General features: G+C 46.6%; 1 protein-coding gene across 2 annotated transcripts in view; it reads right to left on the bottom strand.

The window, feature by feature from the left end:
- Positions 1-24,883, bottom strand: part of LGMN (legumain) — a 248,047-nt gene that overhangs the window by 203,865 nt on the left and 19,299 nt on the right. Inside the window, exons 9-14 of one of the 2 annotated variants that reach the window (XM_077924609.1) lie at positions 23,986-24,104; positions 21,662-21,751; positions 18,545-18,745; positions 16,966-17,139; positions 15,482-15,549; positions 14,174-14,230 (exon numbers count right to left, since the gene is read on the bottom strand). In XM_077924609.1, the coding sequence (XP_077780735.1) occupies positions 14,191-14,230; positions 15,482-15,549; positions 16,966-17,139; positions 18,545-18,745; positions 21,662-21,751; positions 23,986-24,104 (692 nt within the window). In that variant the 3' untranslated portion in view covers positions 14,174-14,190. Of the gene's footprint in view, positions 1-13,442; positions 14,231-15,481; positions 15,550-16,965; positions 17,140-18,544; positions 18,746-21,661; positions 21,752-23,985; positions 24,105-24,883 lie in introns of those variants that run through there. The other variant, XM_028717284.2, reaches the window with a different exon arrangement.

Raw genomic sequence — 24,883 nt, 5'->3', positions numbered from 1 at the left:
GTTGTTCATCTGGTAGTTGTCACATGGTACCAACCATGGTCAGATAGTTGTTTATTTCCTTGACATCTGATGAGAGGGCATTCCACAAGGCAGGCGACACTACCAAGAAGACCCTCTGCCTGGTTCCCTGTAACCTCACTTCTCGCAGGGAGGGAACTGCCAATAGGCCCTTGGTGCTGGACCTCAGTGTCTGGGCTGAATGATGGGGGTGGAGACACTCCTTCAGGTATACTGAGCCAAGGCCGTTTAGGGATTCAAAGGTCAGCACCAATACTTTGAATTGTGCTCGGAAAGGTTAGCCTTCAGGGCACCATGTCAGCAAAACTTCCCTTCTTTTAATTACTTTCGAGATTGGAAGCAATTACTACTTGGGTAGTCTATCTGCAAATTAACTCTCACCCAGAATGCAAATTGACTACTGTCATAAGAAGAGGCATTAACCAGCAGGCTGAAAAACAAAGCAAAAAGCGTATCCTAATTATCAGATTAGGATACCGACACTCTGGTTTGTTAAAAGTCTAAAAATAAGATACAGCAAGAAATAAAGGTAAAGGTAAAGGTACCGCTGCCCATACGGGCCAGTCTTGCCAGACTCTAGGGTTGTGCGCTCATCTCACTCAAGAGGCTGGGAGCCAGCGCTGTCCGGAGACACTTCTGGGTCACGTGGCCAGTGTGACAAAGCTGCTCTGGCGAGCCAGAGCCGCACATGGAAACGCCGTTTACCTTCCCGCCAGTAAGCGGTCCCTATTTATCTACTTGCACCCGGGGGTGCTTTCGAACTGCTAGGTTGGCAGGCACTGGGACCGAGCAACGGGAGCGCACCCTGCCGCGGGGATTCGAACCACCGACCATGCGATCGGCAAGTCCTAGGCGCTGAGGTTTTACCCGCTGCGCCACCCGCGTCCCTACAGCAAGAAATAACCTCCCTGCAAACAAATAATAATAATAATAATAATAATAATAATAATAATAATAATAATAATTTATTTATACCCCGTCCATCTGGCTGAGTTTCCCCAGCCACTCTGGGTGGCTCCCAATCAAGTGTTAAAAACAATAAAGCACTAAATATTAAAAACTTCCCTCAACAGGGCTGCCTTCAGATGTCTTTTAAAGATAAGATAGCTGCTTATTTCCTTGACATCTGAAGGGAGGGCTTTCCACAGGGCGGGCGCCACTACCGAGAAGGCCCTCTGCCTGGTCCCCTGTAACCTCACTTCTCACAATGAGGGAACCGCCAGAAGGCCCTTGGAGCTGGACCTCAGTGTCTGGGCTGAACGATGGGGGTGGAGACGCTCCTTCAGGTATACAGGATCGAGGCCGTTTAGGGCTTTGAAGGTCAGCACCAAAACTTTGAATTGTGCTCGGAAATGTACTGGGAGCCAATGAAGATCTCTCAAGACCGGTGTTATGTGGTCCCGGCAGCCACTCCCAGTCACCATTCTAGCTGCTGCATTCTGGATTAATTGCAGTTTCTGAGTCACCTTCAAAGGTAGCCCCACATAGAGCGCATTGCAGTAGTCCAAGTGGGAGACAAATCAGAATAAACACTCGATATATAACTAACGACAACTAACATTGCAATTTGGTGCAAATAATTCAGGATGCTTCAACAATAAGCAGGTCATCTGGAAGTGATCTAAGAGAAAGGGTTAGATGAAAAGGGAAGGGTCTAAGGCTATCCCTGCATACTAGCCACGGTGGCTATGAGTAGAAGGCAGCCTCTGAATACTAGTTGTTCTGGAGCCCTAGTGGGAAAAGTTCTGTTTCACTCTGATCCTTTTTTCCAGCTTCCATAGGCATCTGGTTGGCCACTGTGAGAACAGGATACTGGACTAGATGAGCCTTTGGCCTGATCCAGCAGTCAGGCTTTTCTCTTAGGGCAGGAGATGGCGTACCCAACACTGACAGAAAACTGAGTATCGTAGTAAGTTACTATCAGTCCCACAAAAACTCAAAAAACAAGAAAGCACCAATGGCAGGGAAAGAGAGAGAACGAGAAAGAGAAACCTGAAATGAAATTTATTCCAGGCTCAGTACATTTGGAAAGAAACCCTTCCTGGGGCTACATTTTTAGAAGCATGGGGACCCTGTACTAGTGACTTCAGAAGTCATCATGTGCCAAAATGTGTTGGGTGTGGAATGCATTTCATTTCCTTTCAAGCCTCTGGAGTTCCTCTCTCTGCTTACCATCACTCCCCCATCACTGTGGGGTCTTTTCAAAACTGTGTTTCACTTGTTTATTTATATGGGGGTGTATTCAACATAAGCTTAAGGTGCAACAATTTCTGCTTTCCCAACAGTACAAACTCCCCTGCTAGAGCAGATTGGGGGGAGGTGAGGGGGGCGGGTTTAGAGGTGGAAAGTTTTCTTGCACTAGGGGGACTCCTTGCACTGATTTCCACTAGCAAAACGAGCTAGTTGAACACAGCCTTTAGTATCTTATTTATAAAAATATTTGTATACTGCAATTCCATAAAAGCAATAAAAGTAGTTAAAGAGGATTATAATGCCATAAAAACCACACACACACACACACACACACACACACACACACAGAGCTGACTCTTATGGAAATTTTTTCTCTTAATTGCCTGCAAGCAAATAAAGGTTTTCAGCAAACTGTTTGAAAATCAACATGGAAGGCACCTGTAGACTATCTATTGGAAGAGCAGCAGGCCAATAATATTGAAGGTCCAGTTTCATGCTGATGCCAAATGGGCCTCACCAACTACGGGGACAAGCAGTGATGCTCCTACAGTGATCTCAGCGTTGGTGTGCAAGCTGATAGGGCTGCCATTATTTGTATTTCTAGCTCCCTCCACAGAGGCCCTAGAAGTTAAATTTCTGAGTGGTGAGCAGATGCCTCTCTTCTGCAGAGCAGATTAATAGATGGATGGCTTGAATGAACAGATTCCCTGGTCTTCAGGGTAAAACAATGTCTAGTTTGGCTTACCCAAAAGCCACTGTAAAAACCAATAGATCAGAAGATAACACAGTAGTGGGTGAACAGCAATTGAATGAAAGCAGCAGTCAAAACAATTCCAACATAGATTTAAAAAAATATTAAATGAAAACCTGAGCGTTCCATAAACAGGGAGCACCAGGACGCTTGGTAGATAAAAATTTCTAGCATAGTAAGCTAAAACAATGCAGATCCTACTGACTTAAAAATCAGTGCATGTCAGGCTTTTGCAGACTAGATAACACACTGTACGGAAGCCAGAGAAGATTCTTGCACAATGTGTAACATGGGGACAGTGGGGGAGGGCTCAGACCATGATCCTTGGTGTGTGGCCTTGTGAGTATTTCACCTCTGATCTCTTGGAGACTATGCTATCTCCTTATCATACTGCCCCAGACAACCACACCTTTCTATCACAGTTTTTACAAAAGCAAGGGCAGCAGTTTTGTGCTAATGACCACTATGATCATGTGAAAGGAGGGATGACCTGAGTGACTCAGGAGATTCACATGACTTGTGAGTAAAATCTACTCTACATCTGAGAAATTTGCCCTCTGGGACCGTTGCACAATGGGGACAAACATCTGTTTCCTTGCAAAACTCTTGTTTTTGCATGCAAATAAATAAATAACTGAGAAATGCATGTGAGAGAGAGACATAGGGTCATGTGTTCACTTATTCACTGGGTAAGCAGGAACTAAGAATGAGCAAATCTGTCAGTTTTGGTTTTTCTCGGTTTCTCATTTTCCCAGTCTAAAGTCCAGTTCTCCACCTTTCCAGGGAAATCTTTAAAAAACAAACAAACCTGAAGCAGACACATGCATACAAAGGAAGAAAGCAGCGTTCCCTCTTCTGCCCTGCACTCATGCAACCCTACTAGGGCTTTGGACTGGGTAATTTCATTGCCTTTGAGCCTCCCTTCCCCATCCATTAAGGATTGCTGCCCTACAAAACTACAAGTGGGTCCCACAACAAAATTGCAGTGTGTCGTCGGCGTGCAGGCATTACCTGAGCCCACGGTTGTTGTTGTCAGCATCTGCCTCAAGAGTCAATGGAGTGTGCCTCCAAGGGTGAAGTCAAATCTGTGTGTTTGCAGCACTAAACTGGGGCGCAAGCCTGGGCAGTGTGTATGAAGGTCCTGGGATGCTCCGATGACAAGACCATTCCCCCTCTTGGTCTCGCTGATGTGCTCCAAAGGATAGCAGAGCAGATGTTTGGCACCAGCTTGGCTGCAGGAGTTGCCGGATGGAGATGTACGATGTGTCTTAAGGACCCCACTCCAGATTTAAGTAGGGTTTATGCCTTAGCCTTTTCTTCCCCAAAAAATATCCCACAAGATGACAGAGGCTTAGGATCAGAGTTTTCTTCATCCTAGATGGGCTATATTCCCAGGCTGACAAGCCTCATCTGCCAGTCACTTCCCCCTACAGCACGGGCAGAAACTGCCGTCTTGACCATTGGATTCAATATTGGTCTCATCTGTTCAATCCTCCAGAGCCTGCCTTCACCTGCAGGGGAAGTCCCTAACTCACCAAGGGTTTGAGACTCACTGGCTACCCTCACTTGGTTAGCTGGCCAGTCAAAGTCGTTTCCCGGGATGTGGCCACTGTCACATGCTGACAGCTTCTAAGAGCCACTGGTGAAAGCTGAGGAGCACCAGAAGTACTAGGTAAAAGGTAAAGGACCCCTGGATGGTTAAGTCCAGTCAAAGGCGACTATGGAGTGAGGCGCTCAGTTGTGGCGCTCATCTCGCTTCAGGCAGAGGGAGGTGGCATTTGTCCACAGACAACTTTTCAAGTAATGTGGCCAGCATGACTAGACCGCTTCTGACACAATGGACGGAAACCAGAGTGCACAGAAATGCTGTTTACCTTCCCGCCAAGTATTTATCTACTTGCACTGGTGTGCTTTCGAACTGCTAGGTTGGCAGGAGCTGGGACAGAGCAGCGGGAGCTCACTCCGCCGCACGGATTCGAACCGCCAACCTTCTGATCAGTAAGCCCAATAGGCTCAGTGGTTTAGACCACAGCGCCACCTGCATCCCTACCCCAGAAGTACTACCCCTCCCCTAACCCCCCATACAGCCCATGGCTGAGTGGGTTATATATATTAAAAGAAGAAAACTTTCCTCTAAGACAGGAAACCGTACTGCAAACTGGGTCTTAATTCATGTGCATTTTGTAAAAAGATATTTTTTCAATCTGAGTGCAACCAGTCTGCATGCAAATCAAGAAATCTGACTTTCTGCTTTTTGTGGGGTCAGGCCGGGGGGAATTGCTGCTGCTGCAATCCTTCTTGAGAAAATAAAATGTTTGCTTTCTCAAAAACAGGATCTGGCTGTCCACTCATTTTTTTTTTATATATATATATTTGGTATCTGCTCTCCCTTGTTTTTCTCATTCTCCTACACACGCTAATAGGTGATGCAATATCCTCGTGATGGCTGTGAAGCAGAAGATTATGGGACTGAGCCTAGATGACCCTTCCCTTCATGTTCCTAAGCAGCAAAGAAAAGATGAGTACAGCAAGTGTGATAAAAGAGGAATAAGATTACACTGAAGGGCACCCTAAATGTGCTCTCAACCACCCAAAAGGAGCTAAACTCCATGGTAGGAGTGACAAACCTCTGACCCTCCAGATATCGTTTAACTGCACCTCCCATCAACCCCAGGCAGCAAGGCCAATGACCAGTACTTAGCTAGGTGAACATACAGAGACTGGTAGGTTAAAGTGCACTGGGCATGCCATCTTTGAAGGTAGCAGCACATTGAATTATTTCACTGGGATGGAATGGTGCTTCATCAATCACTTCGAGCAGCCAGTGGATTGGGCAGTGCTATTTGCACCATTTAGCATACCCTCTGTCCCCTAAGCTAGCTTGGGTGCAGTGGAGAACGCTGTCTCATCGCCAGTACTAAAGCCTGATTCAAGTGCTTCTCAGCTTCTGTAAGGGCAAACTGAGGAAGCCACCTTGTAGCCTGCCTTAGGGAGCAAAGTAAAAAAAATTCCTTCCAGTAGCACCTTAGAGACCAACTAAGTTTGTTATTGGTATGAGTTTCATGCACACAAAAGCTCATACCAGTAACAAACTTAGTTGGATGCGGGTGGTGCTGTGGGTTAAACCACAGAGCTTAGGACTTGCTGATCAGAAGGTCGGCGGTTTGAATCCCCGCGAAGGGGTGAGCTCCCATTGCTTGGTCCCAGCTCCTGCCAACCTAGCAGCTCGAAAGCACGTCAAAGTGCAAGTAGATAAATAAGTACCACTTGGGCAGGAAGGTAAATGGCGTTTCCATGTGCTGCTTTGGTTCGCCAGAAGCAGCTTAGTCATGCTGGCCACATGACCCAGAAGCTGTACGCTGGCTCCCTCGGCCAATAAAGCGAGATGAGCACCACAACCCCAGAGTCGGTCACGACTGGACCTAATGGTCAGGGGTCCCTTTACTTTAAGGTGCTACTGGAAGGATTTTTTAAATTTTGTTTTAACCACGGCAGACCAACATAGCTACCTACCTGTAATTAGGCAGCAAAGGGTCTTGGCTGGCCCTGTAGAGTGTGCAAGCCAGGCCTTGTGGTGCCCACACAGCTCGGCCCTCCAACACTTCCCTGGCACTGCCCAGGGGCAGTTCTGCTATCAAACTAATGAAGCTTCAGCTTCAGGCCCCTAATCCTAGAGGGGCTTCAGAGAAGACTTTAGACCACATTGCTTAAACATTTTGGGTAGAGAAGACCCAATTTGAGCCACACAACTCAAATGGATTAATTTTGTTTTGTATGTATTCCAACAACCCCAAAGTTTGAGAGTCAGTAGCACAGATATTGTAAAGGTGTCGTGTTGTGGTAAGTTGGCTGTCCTGCTGTGGCTAATATATTTTTACTCCCTTTCTAACAGAGGTCAAGACCTAGAGGAATAATAATGAATTCATGAAAGAAGTTATAGATTTGGGGTCCCCCCCCTCTAGAAATTAATAAATGGTAGGATTTTGATCAATTGGGTATGGATGAAAGTAAAAAAACTAAGATCGTGGCCACTGGTCCCATCACCTCCTGGCTAATAGAAGGGGAAGAAATGGAGGCAGTGAGAGATTTTACTTTCTTGGGCTCCATGATCACTGCAGATGCAGACCCGTATAGTTAAAGCTATGGTTTTCCCAGTAGTGATGTATGGAAGTGAGAGCTGGACCATAAAGAAGGCTGATCGCCGAAGAATTGATGCTTTTGAATTATGGTGCTGGAGGAGACTCTTGAGAGTCCCATGGACTGCAAGAAGATCAAACCTATCCATTCTCAAGGAAATCAGCCCTGAGTGCTCAGTGGAAGGACAGATTGTGAAGCTGAGGCTCCAATACTTGGGCCACCTCATGAGAAGAGAAGACTCCCTGGAAAAGACCCTGATGTTGGGAAAGATGGAGGGCACAAGGAGAAGGGGACGACAGAGGACGAGATGGTTGGACAGTGTTCTCGAAGTTACCAACATGAGTTTGACCAAACTGCGGGAGGCAGTGGAAGACAGAGGTGCCTGGCGTGCTCTGGTCCATGGGGTCATGAAGAGTTGGACACGACTAAATGACTAAACAACAACAAGCTGCAGAACTGTCCCAGACAAGGAATCCCTGGTGGCTGGTCTAGCAAAGAGCAAATATGTTGACATGACAAAGGGATTGATGGGCTATCTGAGAGGAATCCTTTGGTCGGGGCGGGGAGACAGATGTTGCCAAGGTGATGGGGTGTGTGATTGAGGTGATAGGAAAAGAGAGTTTTTGAGCAAGGGTTGCTGGGAAGAAGAAGGGAAAAGAAGGAACTGGGATCCATCTTGGGCAGGCTGGCTGGGAGAGATGCCTTGCACTCTGGGGCTGTATTGCTGTGGGGGACAGGCCCCTATAGAAATGAACATAAAATCTGGACTCCCTCCCTCCATACAGACTGAAGGTGTAAATGGTGAATAAACCATATTTCTTCAAGCTCCGATGGTCTCTGTCATGTCTTTGTAATAATTTTTTATTAACTTTTCTGTCTTACAATTTCAAATAAACATTTTACAAACTTTAAAATATCCAATGACTTCCCTTCTTCTCTTTTCATGGTTCATTTTACAGATCCCTGCATATTTTACTATTACCATTCAAATCAATTTTCCACTTTTTCATCCATCAAAAATTATTTACTGTGTTGGATTTATCTTAATGCTGCCAGCATTTTCAGCTGTACACAGTTATTTTCCATATATTCAATAAATGTTTTCCAATCTTCTTTAAACATATGTTCTCCTTGCTCTTTTATTCTATGTTAAATCTGCAGGTTGTGCATATTCTGTCAACTTAAGTTGCCAATCCTCTTTAGTTGGGACCTCGCTGACTCTCCATTTTGGGGTCTAACGAAACATGGACCGCAGTTGTTGCATACATGAATACCCTTTTCTGACACCTGGGAATTTCAGTCTGGGTTATCCCCAGCAAAAATGACTCTGTTTTGGAGGGGGGGGGAATTAATTTTGAACATTTTTTCAATTCATTATAAATTATTTCCCATTACCCTTTTACCTTTTTACATGTCCACCATGAGGCGTTCCCAAGGTAAAGGAAGGATTGAACTCTGATTAATAAGTATACACACAGAGGTTTGAACCAGCAAGACTCTTGGAAGGGTACATATAATAATCTCTCTCTATGTGTCTCTCTCCACCCCTCGGCCCAGGTCGTTTTATTCACAAAAGAACTTTTACAGAGTGTTCATAAGAACCAATCAGATTTCTTCTGAGCATTTCAACAACCCCCACATGGGGAAAAAGTTAAACTACCAAAACTAATTAACAGAACTACAAAGGAGTACATTTGGCAACCCTGGAGGTGATAAACAAGCAATATACATGATAAGAAGGATGGCCAGGGGGACAGCGATCATTATCACCTTCATGTGAGATTTGTTTCCTGGCCCTAAGATTAACATCCTAAGATCAACATATCAGAAAGCTCCTCCAAAGAAGCTTGCTTACTATCTTTAATGACCCAGGAGCCTGCCTGGCGAAGCAACTGGGCTGAACTGGGCTGTGTACGTGACTTGTCAAGCAGAGAGAAATGGACAGTAGAGGAAATGGCCAGAGATGCAGAGGGTTGTGGGATTTGGTCAGAAATTATTGTCAATGTATCAAACCCAGTCAACACAGTGCATTCATTGTGGACACAATGGCTTGATGCATATTTTATAATTCCTCATAGTGATCCCACCTGACCCCACACTCTGGATATTTGCACTCCTACACACCACATGTGGAAGAATGTTCCCGCCACTTCTTTACACTTCCAGCATGTATCTGATTCTGTCTTATAAATCTTAGCCAACCTACTCAGAGTCAAGTACCACCGATGAATCATTTTCAAATAGTTCTCTTTCAATGACTAGCATGCTGCAAATTTGAGGTCGCTTTTCCAGAGTTTTCCAGAGTTTCTCCCACAGCTTGAGATCTATATTTTGTCCTATATCTATTGCCCAGTGTGTCATTGAAGCTTCAACAAGCTCGTAGTTTGTTTTCCGGGCTCTGTCATGTCTCAATTCTCCAAATGGCCGCAAGACCCTGGGTGAGTGCCTGGAGCCCCACGGACTTTTGCTACCACCCAGCAGAGAGATGGCGAGGCACCCAACTTTTGTAACAGTACTTAAGTGGATACCTAAAGTACAAACTCACGAAAAAAATTGTGGTGATCTGTCATGGAACCACCCCTCTGAAGAAGATAACAGTGGTTACGCAGACCTGGTTGCTGGTTGCAAAGGAGCCCCCATAACAGTTTAAGCTTCAGGGGCCCCCAAATGTAGGTCCATCACTGTGCAGCAACCACTCTCTGCCCTCCTGCATCCACTGCCTTAGGTGATCATCTCACTTTGCCTTGTATGGAGTGTTGCAATGGCCTGCAGACCACCCTGGGATTCCATTCTGGGAGGCAGCAAGGCTCCTGAATGCCAGTTGCTGGAAACCACAGAAGGCTCCTGTGTGCGACTCCTGCTTGCTGGTTTCCCACAGGCAGGTGTTCAGCCACTGTGGGACCAGGATGCTGCACCAGACGAGCCATTGGCCTGATCCTGCAGCCTTTTCTTATGTTCCACGGGGTAAGGCAGATATAGGCAAGTTGTGCCCCTCCCATGTGTTATTGGATTTCAGCTCCCATTATTCCTGACCGTTGGCCATGCTGGCTGTGACTGATGGGACTTGGAGTTCAATAACTCCTGGAGGGCTGCAAGCTCCCCATCCCTGGGCAACAAGGGGGAAGCACATTTGAAATTAAAGATATCTGAAGAAAACGTAAAGTGAGCAGTGGTGCTCCTGGGGTAACTGCTGCATCCAGGAATGGAAGAGATACCGTAGCTTTTAAAAAGGGTACTGATGGCTGTTGTCTTGGAAGGGATATTTTATTGATTACATCAGGAAGGGCTGATGTGAGTTGTCGTCAAAAAGTTCTGGAGGGCAGCAGGTTGTGGAAAGCTAGACTAGGATGAGCTCTCCCAGCAAAAAAAAAAAAACATTTTCTATGTCACAGAAAAATTGATCAGTCAAAAGAGGCAAGTTCTTGCAGAGAATTCCTCTTTGAATACAGTGGTACCTCAGGGTTAAGTACTTAATTCGTTCCGGAGGTCCTTTCTTAATCTGAAACTGTTCTTAACCTGAAGCACCACTTTAGCTAATGGGGCCTCCCACTGCCGCCGCACGATTTCTGTTCTCATCCTGAAGCAAAGTTCTTAACCCGAGGTACTATTTCTGTGTTAGTGGAGTCTGTAACCTGAAGCGTATGTAACCTGAAGCGTATGTAACCTGAGGTACCACTGTATATACAGCCTTGGTGATGATTTCAATAGCGTGAGTTTTCACATAAGTAGCATTTAATCAGCATCCTGGGGCCTAACACTGAGCATTGTGTGGTTAAAAAAACAACAACAGCAGCTGTAAAACATGCATTTCACAGAACATTTGATGTTTGTGTTGGAACAAAATCATACCAGGACATGATATGGTTGAAGTGTGGACAATGGAAGACTTGCAGAACCATTCTGTGGTTAGCGTCAACAAATAAAAATGTTATCCAAGTGGGGTGAAAAGCAATCTGGTTTAAGGGACCTTACAATTTTGGCAGAGTTCAAACTCAAATTCAGTAAATTGTGCTAGCCGAAGGCCATGACGAACCCATACAAACACAGACATTCTAAAATATAAAATGGTTTAATGGTAAAATTCTATGCATAGTAATTTGGAAGCAGGGTCAAACACAGTGGGATTTACTTCTAGGTAGACATAGGATTAGGGACGCGGGTGGCGCTGTGGGTTAAACCACAGAGTCTAGGACCTGCCGATCAGAAGGTCGGAGGTTCAAATCCCCGTGACAGGGTGAGCTCCTGTCGCTCGTAAATAGGTACCGCTCTAGCGGGAAGGTAAACGGCGTTTCCGTGCATTGCTCTGGTTCGCCAGAAGCGGCTTAGTCATGCTGGCCACATGACCCGGAAGCTGTACACCGGCTCCCTCGGCCAATAAAGCGAGATGAGCGCCGCAACCCCAGAGTCGGCCACGACTGGACCTAATGGTCAGGGGTCCCTTTACCTAGACATAGGATTAGGTTGGATGTAATATAAATTCCTCAAACTTTCAATCCTCAGGGGTTGGGGATTATTTGACACCTGCTACTTACTGAGCATGCACTGTTTTTGTTTATGGAGAAGTTATAAGACATTGCATCAATCCCTTTACTGATTACAAAATAAGAATGACTTCTCAGTGAAGCGGATTAGTTGTGCAAGAGCGCCAAACCCACTTTCACTGTGCAACCTTGAACTTGCCAGTCAAGACTCCTGCATTGCAGAGGGTTGGACAGGGTGACCCCCCCCCCCAAGTCCCCTCCAACTCTACAGTTCTTCTATGATTCTTTGAAATCCCACCCACAAAATAGAAAGGGTCTGAAGGCACCCCTACATCTTGTCTTGGAAATATTCCTATACAGAATAGATCTGTGCTGTTGGTTTAACCGGCAGATCTCTCTCTCTCAAAAAAAGGTCTACTACTCTGTGCCAGGATTACAACTGGCAGCAGCTGCAAGACTCCAAGAGACTTGTTGCCCAAGAAGAAATGTCCTAGTCACTCCAGAGAATGCAGTATATTTCTGGGGAAATCTACTACTCGGACACCCATACACCAATATCTCAATAGTAAACATGTCACTACTGCAATTTTTTAAGGCCTGGCATTAGGAACATAGAAACCTGCCTCAGGTCTTAGCAGACAATGTATTGCAGGCACTGGCAGGCAGCAGCTCTCCAGACAGGAGCTTATGCCCGGTCAACCTGGGACCTTCTGGCTGCAAGGCAAGGTGCTCTACTACTGAACTACAGCTCCTGCCACAATACAATTAATCTGCAACCGGCTGGAGTTCAGCATTTGGGCCGTCCGTGTACAAGAGCGTAAAACACAGCTAAGTCATTCTTTTTCTCAATTCAAATCAAAAGCTGGCTTGGGGCAGGGGAATGGATCAAAACGAAGTATTTCCTAGGAGAAGACAGGATGGATATGGACTGTGAATAATATTGGACATACACCACTTTCTGAATCAGTGGTGCAAGCGCTCAGGATGCAGAGTACATGGGAGCATGCGCAACAGTCTAGGTCTCAGTGAATAATGAATGGATTATTCATTCATTGTTTTCAGAAGGCAACAGCAACATTTTACCTGCAGCTTCCTAGCATGGAACATTGGGGCTACAAGCAGCTCCGTAAGCACTTGCAAAAGGTCACATTGAGAGTTGGTGTTTTTGAAATACACAAAGGAACGGTGAGCTAGGAAAGGCAGCAAGGTGGGGGAATAGCTACTTTCAGTGGTTGCTAACTCCCAGTTTGGGGACTCAATTGGGCCTTTTCGCCACATCCCCCCCCAAGACCCCACTGATTTTGGCAGCGGCAACAGGATGAAATTAAGTTGGTGCCATGCTGGGGAGAGCAGAGCAGAGCACCCTGGTAAAAAATGCAAGATGTTCTCTTCTTGATCATCCGATTGATTATGGGATGGGGGGAAACACCTCCTCAGCTCACCCGCACCAACCAGCTGAAGAAGGGGCTGTATGCAAGTGTGGGGATAAAGCCACCCGACTTTTGGCCAGAGCCACCACTGTCATGCAACCCTGCTGTCCAGGGGTGAATGCAGACCATTGGACTAAGCAAAGGGGACACCTGCTCTATGTGGGCTTTTACAATGGGATCCAATGTGGTTATTTGAAAGAGCTTTCCCTGTGCCTCTTTCTAACTTACATCACCAATGTTCCAGGCACTTGGCAAAAAAAGGAGAAAATAAATCCTACTTTCGCTGCATTATAGTACTAGAGTGCCTCAGCAAATGGCAATAATGTAGTTCCACTGGGGAAGCATCAAAGAGGCTAAAGTGAAACCACAAACACACCTGAGGTGCAAGTTGCTGCTTAACAAGCCACCCAATTAAAAGACTGGAGACAAATGTGAGTTTAGAGTGAGGCATAAGCAGCTCAACATGTTTTATTATCCTTCACAGGTCAACACTGCACAATCTCCCACCAAGTTGTGTAAACATACAATTACATAAGAATCAGAAAACAGAACAGACATTCGTCTCCTTCAGTGTGGGGGGCTTTTGCGACCATGGTCTTATCTTCAAACAAAACCCAAGCGCTTTAAATCAAATTATGCAATTAACTCTCACACCCCCCCAGTTTACAGCTGGCCTTTTATTCTTCTTGAGATGTGCAATCTCAGTCAACCCTTGGGTCCTTAAAGCATTAATTTCCAATTATAAAAACAAACAGAAATGCCATATCCACTACAGGCCATTTTTCTGTGTGGAATTCCTTAGTTAATTCTCAAAAAAGGAGGCCACCAAAACCTGAGCAAACGATTAAAAAAAAGAAAACCAGTACAATTCAAAGCAATCCCTTTGTTGTAATTGCCAAAACAGTCTCAGAGTGGAATTCAATAATGCGATTCTGAAGGCGCTGATGAAGTTGTCCCTTCCAGAAGACTTCAGGAGCAGCTTCTGGAGTGAGACACACCCTTGGAAGGGATCCTGTCTCACCCTCCCAAAGGCTTTAAAGTGCAGAACCTGGTGGCTATCCCTCCATGGCTTTTTTCTTTTTATTGACAGAGGACGCACTTGACTGCCTTTGCTTTATGTTAGTTCCTGGCTTTGACGACTACCACATTATTAACTGCTCGTTACTGAATTGCTTTTCGGTTAAAATTCATTGCAGGCTTGATCCATGGCTGATAGTATTCTGCAAGAGAAACGACAAGCATAAAAACAAGGGTTTTCTCACGGCACAAATTTGTTTTGCGAACTAGGGCAGTGTTTCGTAAATTCGGGTCTCCGGCTGTTGTTGGACTGCAACTCCCATGATCCCTAGCTAGCAGGACCAGGGATGATGGGAACTGTAGTCCAAAATGCTGGAGACCCAAGTTTGGGAACAGTGTACTATGGGCTGCATCCCCTGCTTGCATTGCCCGCCAGCCCTGCCTACCTGCCACAGCTCCTTACACTTCACAGAGGTACCTGGTGAGAGAAGGTTGCGCTGCTTTCCCCAGCTTTTCAGATCACTTGCAGAGAGGGGAAGGGGTGTGGGACGGACCTCTCTGCACCTCACACTTCCATCTTCAATAAGCAGCAGCAACCTGACTTCTCCCGTTTGCCACCCACCTGCCTGAGTCGCTTGCCCTGCCTGTCTGCTCACTCACTTCTTCTGACTGCCGCCAGGGGGTGGGAGGACAAAGAGCAGAAGGACTCCCCCGCCCTCGTCCCACTGCCAAGAGAGCTGCAGTTTTGAAGCACAGGCTCTCTTCTCTTGGTGGCAGCGGCAATGTGAACATTTCTCCCTTTCATTCCTCTTCCTCCTTGCCCTTTGGTGACGGGCTGCTTGCTTCACTGGCCCACTTATAATAATAATATTATTATTATTATAATTTATTGCTTCTATCCCGCCCATCTGGCTTGGTTTCCCCAGCCACTCTGGGCGGCTTGGGCATTTCTGGCCTTTGTTCTGTTCCCCCACCCCTGGGTGCCAGCGGCGGAAGCAGCAGCCATGGCCCCTTGCTCCTCCCTTTTGCTTGGGCAGCAGGATAGCTCAGTTGGTTAGAGCAGGGTGCTGAGAATGCCAAGGTTGCAGGTTTGATCCCTGCATGGGACAGCTGCATATTCCTGGCACTGCAGGGGGTCGGGCAAGATGATCCTCTTCCAACTCTACAATTCTATGATTCTCTCACCTTGCACACTCCATTACTAGCACGGCAATGGGCAGGCGCAAATATAGGTCAGTAAGATTAAACAAAGACACACATATCTATCTATGGTTTGCTGGCATGTAAATGCTACAAGCACATTTCATATAACAGTTCTCTCTCCCTGTGTCGATAGTCTATCTATCTTCAGATTACTTATAGAAGGTAGTAAGAATCAGCCCAAATATACAATTGATGTTCTCCTTCTAGAAAATGCACATCACACCTCAAGATCATTGGTACACAGATTTTACCTGTCAATGGGATATCCTGTTTCACAGACGTTGACCAAAGCATACAGTTGTCTCAGAGCATATTCATACTGAAAAACAAACAAGGAGGAGAATTACACCTTTCCCCCACTCAACGCATAATCCTAAGGCAGGCAGCCATTCATCTGAGGGCTGTAGTCCCTTTCAGTGGGGAGAGGGGAGTAATGGCTAGGGGTGAAGCCGAAGTCTGTGGGGGTGAAACCAGAGCAAGAAAAGGGATGGGGCATGGCTTCTCTCCCCCTCCCCTTCATTCCCACCCAGTTTGCTGTCAGGGGAGGTCAGACCACTCTTGCCAGAGGCACGAACTATTCACTCACTGACAGCTCACTCAAAGAAGTAAAGCAACTGATCAGATATAAAATATCCCTCCCAAGACAACCAAGGTATCTTGATGCAAGCTCCTCCCAGAGAGATGCAGCAGTTAGCCCTGTCTACTAATCCATCACCTTACACTTAAGTGTGGCTATACTTTAGCAAAATGGAAAATATGCACACCTTGTGCAAACCAAAATATGGTACAGGTGACTCCCCACTTACACAGTGGTTATGTTCCGCCGCCCCCCTCCATAAGTGGGGCCCCTTGTGGCTCATGGAGAGACCCTCTCCAGAACCCAAAGAGGACGTCCTCTTTTCAGGCTTTGGGAAGGGTCTCCTCACGAGCCAGGAGGGCTCTCCAGGCTGCTCCCCACTTCCGGGTTCCCAAGGCCACGCATGTGTGCACAAGTGGGGAGTTGGCTCTACAAATGTTTTTTAAACTTCTGCTTCCCTCACCAGTGCAGACAGAGGTGGTGAGCAGGGATAGATTAGGCCAAGAGTGTCAGTTTGCATACAGAAAGTATTGATCTGATGTGTAGAGATCTTTCCTATTCTAATTAACTCAAAGAGGGTTCTGAAAGCTTGTGTGTGAAACAAGCAGAAGGTTCATGATGTTTGGGTTATACCTTCAGAGAAGCTGAGTACAGCTGGCTTAAACTGGTTCTCTCATCTCTTTCTGTCAAAATCATGATGACTATAAAAGTAGGGCCAGAAAGAGCCTGAGTTTCTCTCTCTCTCTCTCTCTCTCTCTCTCTCTCTCTCTCTCTCTCTCTCTCTCTCTCCTCCCCCTTCTGGTCTTGTGTTCTGTATATAGTGTTAAGGGTTAGTCTTATTGTAAGTTTCAGTCAAGTCTGCTGTAACTTGATTTCTTATGGACAGTGCCAATCCTAAATATATTGGATTTCTGACCATTATGCTCATTTGCCTTCAGTAGCAGTAAAGCTCTGCTGGATGAAATATAATTGCCTCTGATCTATTTTGGGGGGAATCCTGCAACGTGTTTATGTTTTTTACTCTGCTAATCTACTCTGGATCAATATTGAGTAGAATTCCGTGACAGGGTGTTCTGTGTATTTTGGGAAGGACCGATACATGCGCCTTCCTCGAGGGTGCAGTGCCTGAGCCTTGGCTCCAAGTCTGAAGAGACTTACCACAGGGGAGGCATGCCAGTTGAAGCAATGGCTCTTGAAGTGACGCACTGAGGCCTCGTAACAGTCGTAATTCGTGAGGCTCATCCTCTCCGATAGGAGCTGCTCTGTGTGCTCACTGGAAAGTGTTATGAAGGATATAATCTTGCGCATGGCATTCTGGATTTGCTCTTTAGCCTGTGGAGGAAGAGACAAGAGTAACTCTTTTGTTATTTAGAACACAGCTCCTTGGTGCCCTCTAGGCAACTGCGGCTCTAACAGAAGCCTCCTCTTCTTACACAGCTTTTTGGGGGGAGGGGAAGGGAAGGGTCAAACCAAAGAAGTCTGCTAGCCACAACCACCATGTCCATTTGCCTTTTGAACATCTCATTTCTGGTCACATAACTCAGAGCTGGAAGTTATCACAGAAGTCTCGGCTGAGACATTCTCAATACAAGAACCGAAAGCATCCTAGGCTGAGTTTCACATCTTGCTTGCTCAGGTGACCTCTGGGGGAAATCACAGCACATCCCCACCACTCATGTGGGGGGAAACAAGTCTCTTCCTTTTGTTCGCGCTGGAACAGATGGGTTCCCACAGTCTGCTGTGAAAGCGCCTTTTCTGGGGACTGTGCACGCAAAACATACTGAAAAAGGAAGCTTGGGATGTTCCAGTTTGAAAACAGAAAACCTCCCAGCTAGTTGGCAGCCTGTTGAGGTGCTTCTCAGATCATGAGACAGTATCATGGACAACACAGACAACAAGTATTTCGTACTGCAGCATGCTGACCAACTCTCAAAAACTGCTGCTAGTAGGCAACGCTGAAATCGTCCTCGCTCAAAAGTTCACCACCAAAATTTGCAGAAGAGGTATTTTAAGGAAGCAGCTTTAGCACGTGCAAAGCAGGAGCACTCAAGCAGATCAGCGCTGAGTGTAGCGCTCAGGGGCATATCCTGCCTGTTTGTGTAGAACCAAAGGTGAAGTATTTCAGAAGCTCTGCAAATGCCATCTTGGTAATCAAGAGAACTCCACAATTAACTGGCAGTAGTTGTAACAATCAGCTCATATAAGTTTATATTTTTTATATAGGCTGATCAGCTTCCTTTGATGTTATCTGCGTGCTTGGGGTGCTGGTCTCTGAGCCCAGCAAAGGAAAATATCTGTAAGATTTGGGTATTTGCCACCTATGCCCTTATCTGGTCAAGTGGAGTGATGGGAAGCCCTAGCCCAAGTGACGTATGTTGCTTTGTGTATAAAGAACATATGAATGTTTGCTTGGGCATGGAGAAGCCATCTCCTTGTTGCGGGGTCCATCCCATTTCTGCAAAGGCTTCGAGACCTGACAGGCTGATTTGCTGCAAGTCTACACCTTTCTTTCATAAAGCACTAGAACAGGTCACTCGGATGTTTTCAACATCCTTTTTTTGGTACCCCTGCACCAACCACTGCACAGAGCCTTCCCTCCTTTGGGTTGGTGATTTTCAGAACATTGTTCTATCAAATGAAGTACAACACGAATTAGCGGCATTCGCATGGGTGCAGTGAGCTCCTACTTCCGACCCTGCCACACTGTCGATAATATTGCGCCTCTCTCGGCTCTTACCTCCAGGTGTCTCTTCATCTCTCCTAGAATAGCCTTGGCCTCAACCGCGTCGTTTGTGGCCATCAGTTTGCGCTTCATGATCGCAAGGGGGACGTCGGGGCTGGGGGTGAGGTCATAGTGACTCACGGGGGGCAACGAAATGGGGGCACTGGAGGCGCTTCTTGTGCCCTGGAACTGCGCCACTTTCATGTGAGCGATGGACTGCAAAGAAAAGAAAAAGACAACCTCCACTTTAATGGGATGGACGCATTTTTGGGAAGCAGAGCTGCTTTCAAAAGCTTGCAATTGCTTGAAAACCTGGAGAGGACTGGTCCTCTCTGTCGATTGGTTTGTTCTTCCAGCAGCCCCTGAGACAAGATGGGCAAGTTTCCTAAGGCTACCTGGCGGATTGAAAGCAAGGATCTGAGCTAGGTCCTCTCGCATCTGTCTCCAGGCACTGTTAACGCACCCAATAAAACACCTCAAATGGAGAGGCCATGGAGGAATTATGCTGCGCTTCAAGAGCACCTGTGATTTTTTATAAGCAAGTGATTTACAGAGGCCTGAATGTACAAACTGTATCCAAAGTATCCATATTTGGTGATACACTGGGAGCCAGAGTGGGGTAATGGTTAAGAGTGTTGGACTAGGATCTGGGAGACCCAGGTTCGAATCGCTATTTTGTCATGAAGCTCACTGGGTGACCTCGGGCCAGTTACCGTCACTTAGCCTAACCTACCTCACAGGGTTGTTGTGAGGAGGAAAATCATGTGAGATCCTTGGAAGATAAAGGTGGCATATAACCGTAACAAACAGTAACAATACTCAAGAGTAGACCTATTTGCCTCACGACACTACAATTCCCAAGAGTTCTCTGGAAAGAGGGATTTGACTGTTAAACTGTAGCTGTGAGAGGAATGAAGGTTTCCTACCAACTCTCAGGAGCCTTAACAAACTACATTTCCCAGGATTCTTTGGGGCTAAAGTTGGATGCGACCCTGAGAAGCTACCTTATACCAGGTTAAACTGCTTTGTCTTCTAGCCCAGTATTGTCTACCTACTCTGACTGGCAGAAGCTCTCCAGGGTCCCAGGGCATGTGTTACCCAGGGTGATGCCAGGGACTGAATCTGGGACCTATTGCATGCAAAATGTATGTGCTTTACCACAGGGATACAGGACCCTTCTGCAATTTGAAATTGGCTGAAAACACAGAGGGCTGGGGAAACCAGGAGTCGTCTCAGCTCTGGAAGGAGAGCATGTTGCAAAACTGGAGGGACAAGGGGGAAAGAGGAAGCAGCCATGCCCTGGATAGTTGGTCTTGCAGCATTAAGACATAGGTTAACTGCTGAAGCAGGGCAAGGTTGGGCCTTTAAGCTTCCCAAGTAGGAATTGTGCCTGGGGCCTTGAGCAAACTACAGAGCTCCGTGAGAGGATGAACAGAGGACAGGTGTAAGGAACAAATTGCACAACACAAGCCCTCTAAAGTAGGGTTGCTGTAGGATGGAACAGTACAGAGTGCTGGATTAAGAAATCCTGGGTTTAAATCCTTGCTCAGTTGTGAAGTACAGCAGGAGACCTTGGGCAATCACTTTACCTACTTCACGAGGCTGTTGTGTTAAAGCGGGGGGGGGGGGGTGGAGGGAAGGAAGGAACTATGTACGCAACTCCCCCCCCCTCAACTCTTGGGAGCAGGGTAAGGAAAGTAAGAAACAAAGGTTCTGTTCCCCCATTTGTTTCCGCTTTTTCCAGTTTCAAGATTTAGGATACAGACTGGAAGGTCCAGTTCAAAATAGCTATGATTTGGCGTACAGTCATACCTTGGGTTACAGATGCTTCAGGTTGCGTTTTTTCGGGTTATGGACTGCCGAAACCTGGAAATACTGGAACGGGTTACTTCCGGGTTTCGGCGGTCGTGCATGTGCAGAAGCGCTAAATCGCGCTGCGGGTTGCAAATGTGCATCCTGCAAGGATCATGTTCGCAACCCAAGCGTCCGTCCACTGTATTGTTAGACTGCTTGACTGGAAGCTGGGAGACCTACTTGGCAATGAAGCTCACCGGACGACCTGAGGCTGGATGCAGTCTCTCAGCCTAACCTACCTCACAGGGGTTGTTGTAGTACAGTGGTGCCCCGCAAGACGAACGCCTCGCAAGACGGAAAACCCGCTAGACGAAAGGGTTTTCCGTTTTGGAGGCGCTTCGCAAAACGAATTTCCCTATGGGCTTGCTTCGCAAGACGACAGCCCATAGGGAAATCTCTGGGACAGCGGGGAAGCGCAGCGCGTCTTCCCCACTGTCCTTGGACCTCCTCCGAAGCCGGGCGGCGGGGCGGGAACACCTCCTCCCGCCGCCCGGCTTCGGAATGATGCTCCAAAGCCGGGCGGCGTGCGGAGAGGTCCGCGAAGCCTGTCCAGGACAGCTTTTGAAGACAGCGGGGGGGAGCAAAGACTTTTGCCCCCCGCCCGCCTTCTGAAGGCGGGCGGGGGGCGAAAATCTTTGCTCCCCCCGCCTGCCTTCGAAAGCCGTCCGGGACAGCGGAGAAACGCGCTGCCTTTCTCCGCTCTCCCGGGAAGGCAGGCAGGGGGGAGCAAAGACTTTCGCCCCCCGCCCGCCTTCAGAAGAGGTCCAGGACCTCTTCTGAAGGCTGGCGGGGGGCAAAAGTCTTTGTCCCCCCTGCCTGCCTTCCCAGGGGCTTTTAAATCACCCCGGACAGCGGAGAAGTCCTCCGCTGTCCCGGGGCAATTTTAAAATGCCGCCCGCCAGCATTTTAAGATCGCCCCAGACAGCGGAGAAGTCCTCCGCTGTCTCGGGGTTTTTTAAAATGCTGGGGGTGGGAAGAAAAGCCCTTGTCCCCCCCCCAGCCTTCAGAAGAGGTCGGGGGACAGACTGTCCCCGGACCTGGTCTGAAGGCGGTTTCCATAGGAACGCATTAATTGATTTTCAATGCATTCCTATGGGAAACCGTGCATCGCAAGACGAAAAACTCGCAAGACGAAGAGACTTGCAGAACGAATTTATTTCGTCTTGCGAGGCACCACTGTATTACAGACAGAACCACAGACAAGGGTAAGAAATACAAAGTAAACATTGGTGCAAAACACAACTGTCCGCAATTGCCCATTTGAGACCAAACACTCACCAAGTTTCCATACTGCATCACATGGCTGGTGTTTGTATGCTTCTTTACCAACAGAAACTGCTTGTGCAGAGTTTCTTTCTTCAAATCCTCCTGCAGACAAAAAAAAAAAAAAAAAAGGCATAGAGAAAAAAAGAAAGAAAAGTTGCACATGATTCAGCTATTTACATACCAACGCAATTGAAAAGGTTTTACTTCCCTTTTGGGAAAGAGGGGAGCTAAAAAAATAGTTAGAGACGACAACGAAGCAATTGCTGACGAAGTTCCTAATGTGAATTTGCAATCAGAAAACTTGAAACGGTACTTCAACAGACCACCCATCGTGAATCATTAGTTTTTGAGCAAAACTCCCATCGTGATTCATTCATTCTTAGTCAGTTAGGAAGTCTGCAATGAATGACTGGGCATAGAGAACTATGAAACAAACAGTACTATGGATTTATTCAGTCTGCAAGTTTGAATGCCATTTGATTGTATTTTTGTACAACAGTTTGTGATGCTTTCATGACAGGTTTGTGGAAATAGTTCTTTTTTCAAATTTATACATTTACAAATTTATACATTTCACTGATTTTACAATCATTTTTACATTTCAAAACCTGACTTCCTTCCCACACTTTTAACATTTTCTACATATCCAAATTAACTTAATTTGTTCATTTATTCCTCTTCTTTAAATATATACTGTTATGAAACTGTGGGTTATTATAATAATCCTGTCAATGTTTTTATCTGCTTGGTTTATGGAAATAGTTCTAATAATAGTAATAGTTTTAATAAATACAAGATATCTGTGCCCTTTTCAGACATTTGCAGCCTATATCTGCCCTGCAGTTAGCTAGAAACACAACAGTCCACAATGGCAATGCATACAACCTCTTGTTGAATCTGGTATTTGCTGGACTGCTGTCCCCTGCATAAATCCTCCCACCAATAGTTATCTTAAGCCAGTGATGTCCAAACTTTTTTCAAAGAGGGCCAGATTTGATGAAGTGAAGGGCTGTGGGGGCTGACCAAAGTTTTGGACCTTTTTTTAGGAGTGAAATTGTTGAGCTTAAACCAACCAGTGGGCCAGATTAGGCCCCCGAAACAGACTTTGGACATGCCTGTCAGGCCATCTTAGCCCTTTCCCCAGCATACCTGATGTCTGAAGAGCAGAGGGTACCAACTGGGGGGAGAGGGGGAAGACTTCTTAACTTAGAGCAATTGACTCTTGAATTTGTCTGTTTATCATCTATTGGTGTTGGGATATTGAGAAACGCAAAGGAGCAGTCACTAAACCCTGGCACCTCTGAAGATTCCCAGGAGAGCACTGTGACGTTAACATATGAGAGTGCTGGAGGTGAAATAGTTAAACAAGTTGCCCAATCAGAACCCAGGGGGGTGGAGTCAGTGGGACTATAAAACCAGCTCTGGGAGGGGCGAAGGGAGGAGTTCATTGGGAGTTGGATGGTTGGTAGGAGTGGGAGTGAATTGGGATAGAGTCTGTGGGTAGGTTGATTTAGTGTAGCGAAATAAGCTGAGTCAGGAACAGTTAGGGGCTAGGAAGACAAGTAAATATCTGAGAGGTGGTTTAGTGAGTGAGAGCAGGTAGCGGAAGTTATAGGTCTGGATAGGCAGCCCATGACTGTAATTGACCGATACTGTTTATGAAACCACACGCTTGTTAAACTGCAATAAATAAACAGAAGTTTATGTTCCAATTTAACCCTGACTGGACTCAGTATTGTACCAGGTAGGGCCTGGGTGGTGGCAGTGAGAAATAAAGTGGTGGCACAGGGATCAATAGACAGTGAAATGTCCGGGGACCCTGTGTGATCACCACAAGCACCACCAACATCATGGTGGAGTTGCCCCCAGAGGCTGAGGCAGCAAATTTAAGCTTGCACATGTGTCGAAAGCTTGTGGCTTGTAGACTCAAGATAATGTCATCACTTCTCGGTAACATCTACAACGCCCAGGCCTTTAGACACTGCTAAATCCTCTGTGCAGGATGCAAGTATGTGGATCTAGAGATGTACCTCTTGTGAGTCAGTTCCCTGCTTGAAAGAGGATGTCTCTACTAGTAAGCAGGAAGCCACCTTCCTACTTAGATGTGGCTGGTAATACTGGGGTGCACAATGGAAAGCCTGTACTAGACATGTATCAAGTCAGCTTAGAGAAAACACTCCCGAGAATACACTGCCTTTGGTTCTCCTACTCTAAAAGGGCCCATTGTGGCTCTTGGTGGTAAACAAAACTGCACTAAATAAAGCATTTAAAAAACAAAACAAGATCCGTAATGTCAGATGAAAGAAAAAGCAAGTTACTGGATCTTGGGGACTCACCACATCGGAATCTTCCATCCAATTGACACTGTACCAGTCACCAAGGTAGGTTTGCCTCTTGTCATCAAAATAACACGCGTAAGACGATTCGCTAGGATTAGCAGCAGTCGTGGCATAAACTGCAAGGCAAATGGAGGGGGCACTATTTACTTGCTTCCCCACAGCTGGCACATGGCTGCCGTATGCGCTTGTCTGAGTGGCCTGATCTAAACCCAGCTGAAATTAAGAACTTTGGTTTTAAGCAGATTTTAGACACATTTGCTCCAATCCAGAGCTCTGCACACATTCAAAAGCCTTCCCCTAAAAATGACGAAGAATGGGAAAGCTTTCACACATATAGCTCCACACATGGAACATCCCTTCAGAGGGATGCCAATTATGTGCCAGCTGGAAGGGTTGGCGAGCAAAGCAGCGACTGGGTAGAGGAAAAGTAAAAGCTCTCAATATTTAAACTCCCATCCTCAAGGCCCCCATGTTGTTCTGCTACAACCTCCATAATCCCCACTGGAGTCTCATCTGAGCACCCAAGGTTGGTGTAGATCAGTGCAGTGAACTTCCAGACCCCTCCAAGCTTCGCCAGATGGCAGAGCCACTGCAGTCAAGCCAAGCCTAACCTGTGCTATACCCAATGTCATGCATAGGAAGTCAGGTGTGGGGCAGGCAAGGACCTGACTCCGCTGAAAGGCTTTCCAGGCACCGACAATCAACTGCAAAGCCCTGTGATCTGCTGACTGTCAGCTGATCTCGTGAAGCCCCTTGCAAAGCACTCCAGAAGACCTCACAACTGCAAGACTAAAGATCAGCAGAGCACCTTGAAAGGTGCTTTGCAGGCTGTTCAGTTAACGGTATAGTCTTGATTTCAAACCCTGCAGGCAAAAAAGGGGTCAAGACTGTGATG

The sequence above is a fragment of the Podarcis muralis genome, chromosome 1, assembly GCF_964188315.1.
Source record: "Podarcis muralis chromosome 1, rPodMur119.hap1.1, whole genome shotgun sequence".
Lineage (NCBI taxonomy): Eukaryota > Metazoa > Chordata > Lepidosauria > Squamata > Lacertidae > Podarcis > Podarcis muralis.
This window is presented reverse-complemented; position numbering and strand designations above follow the sequence as displayed.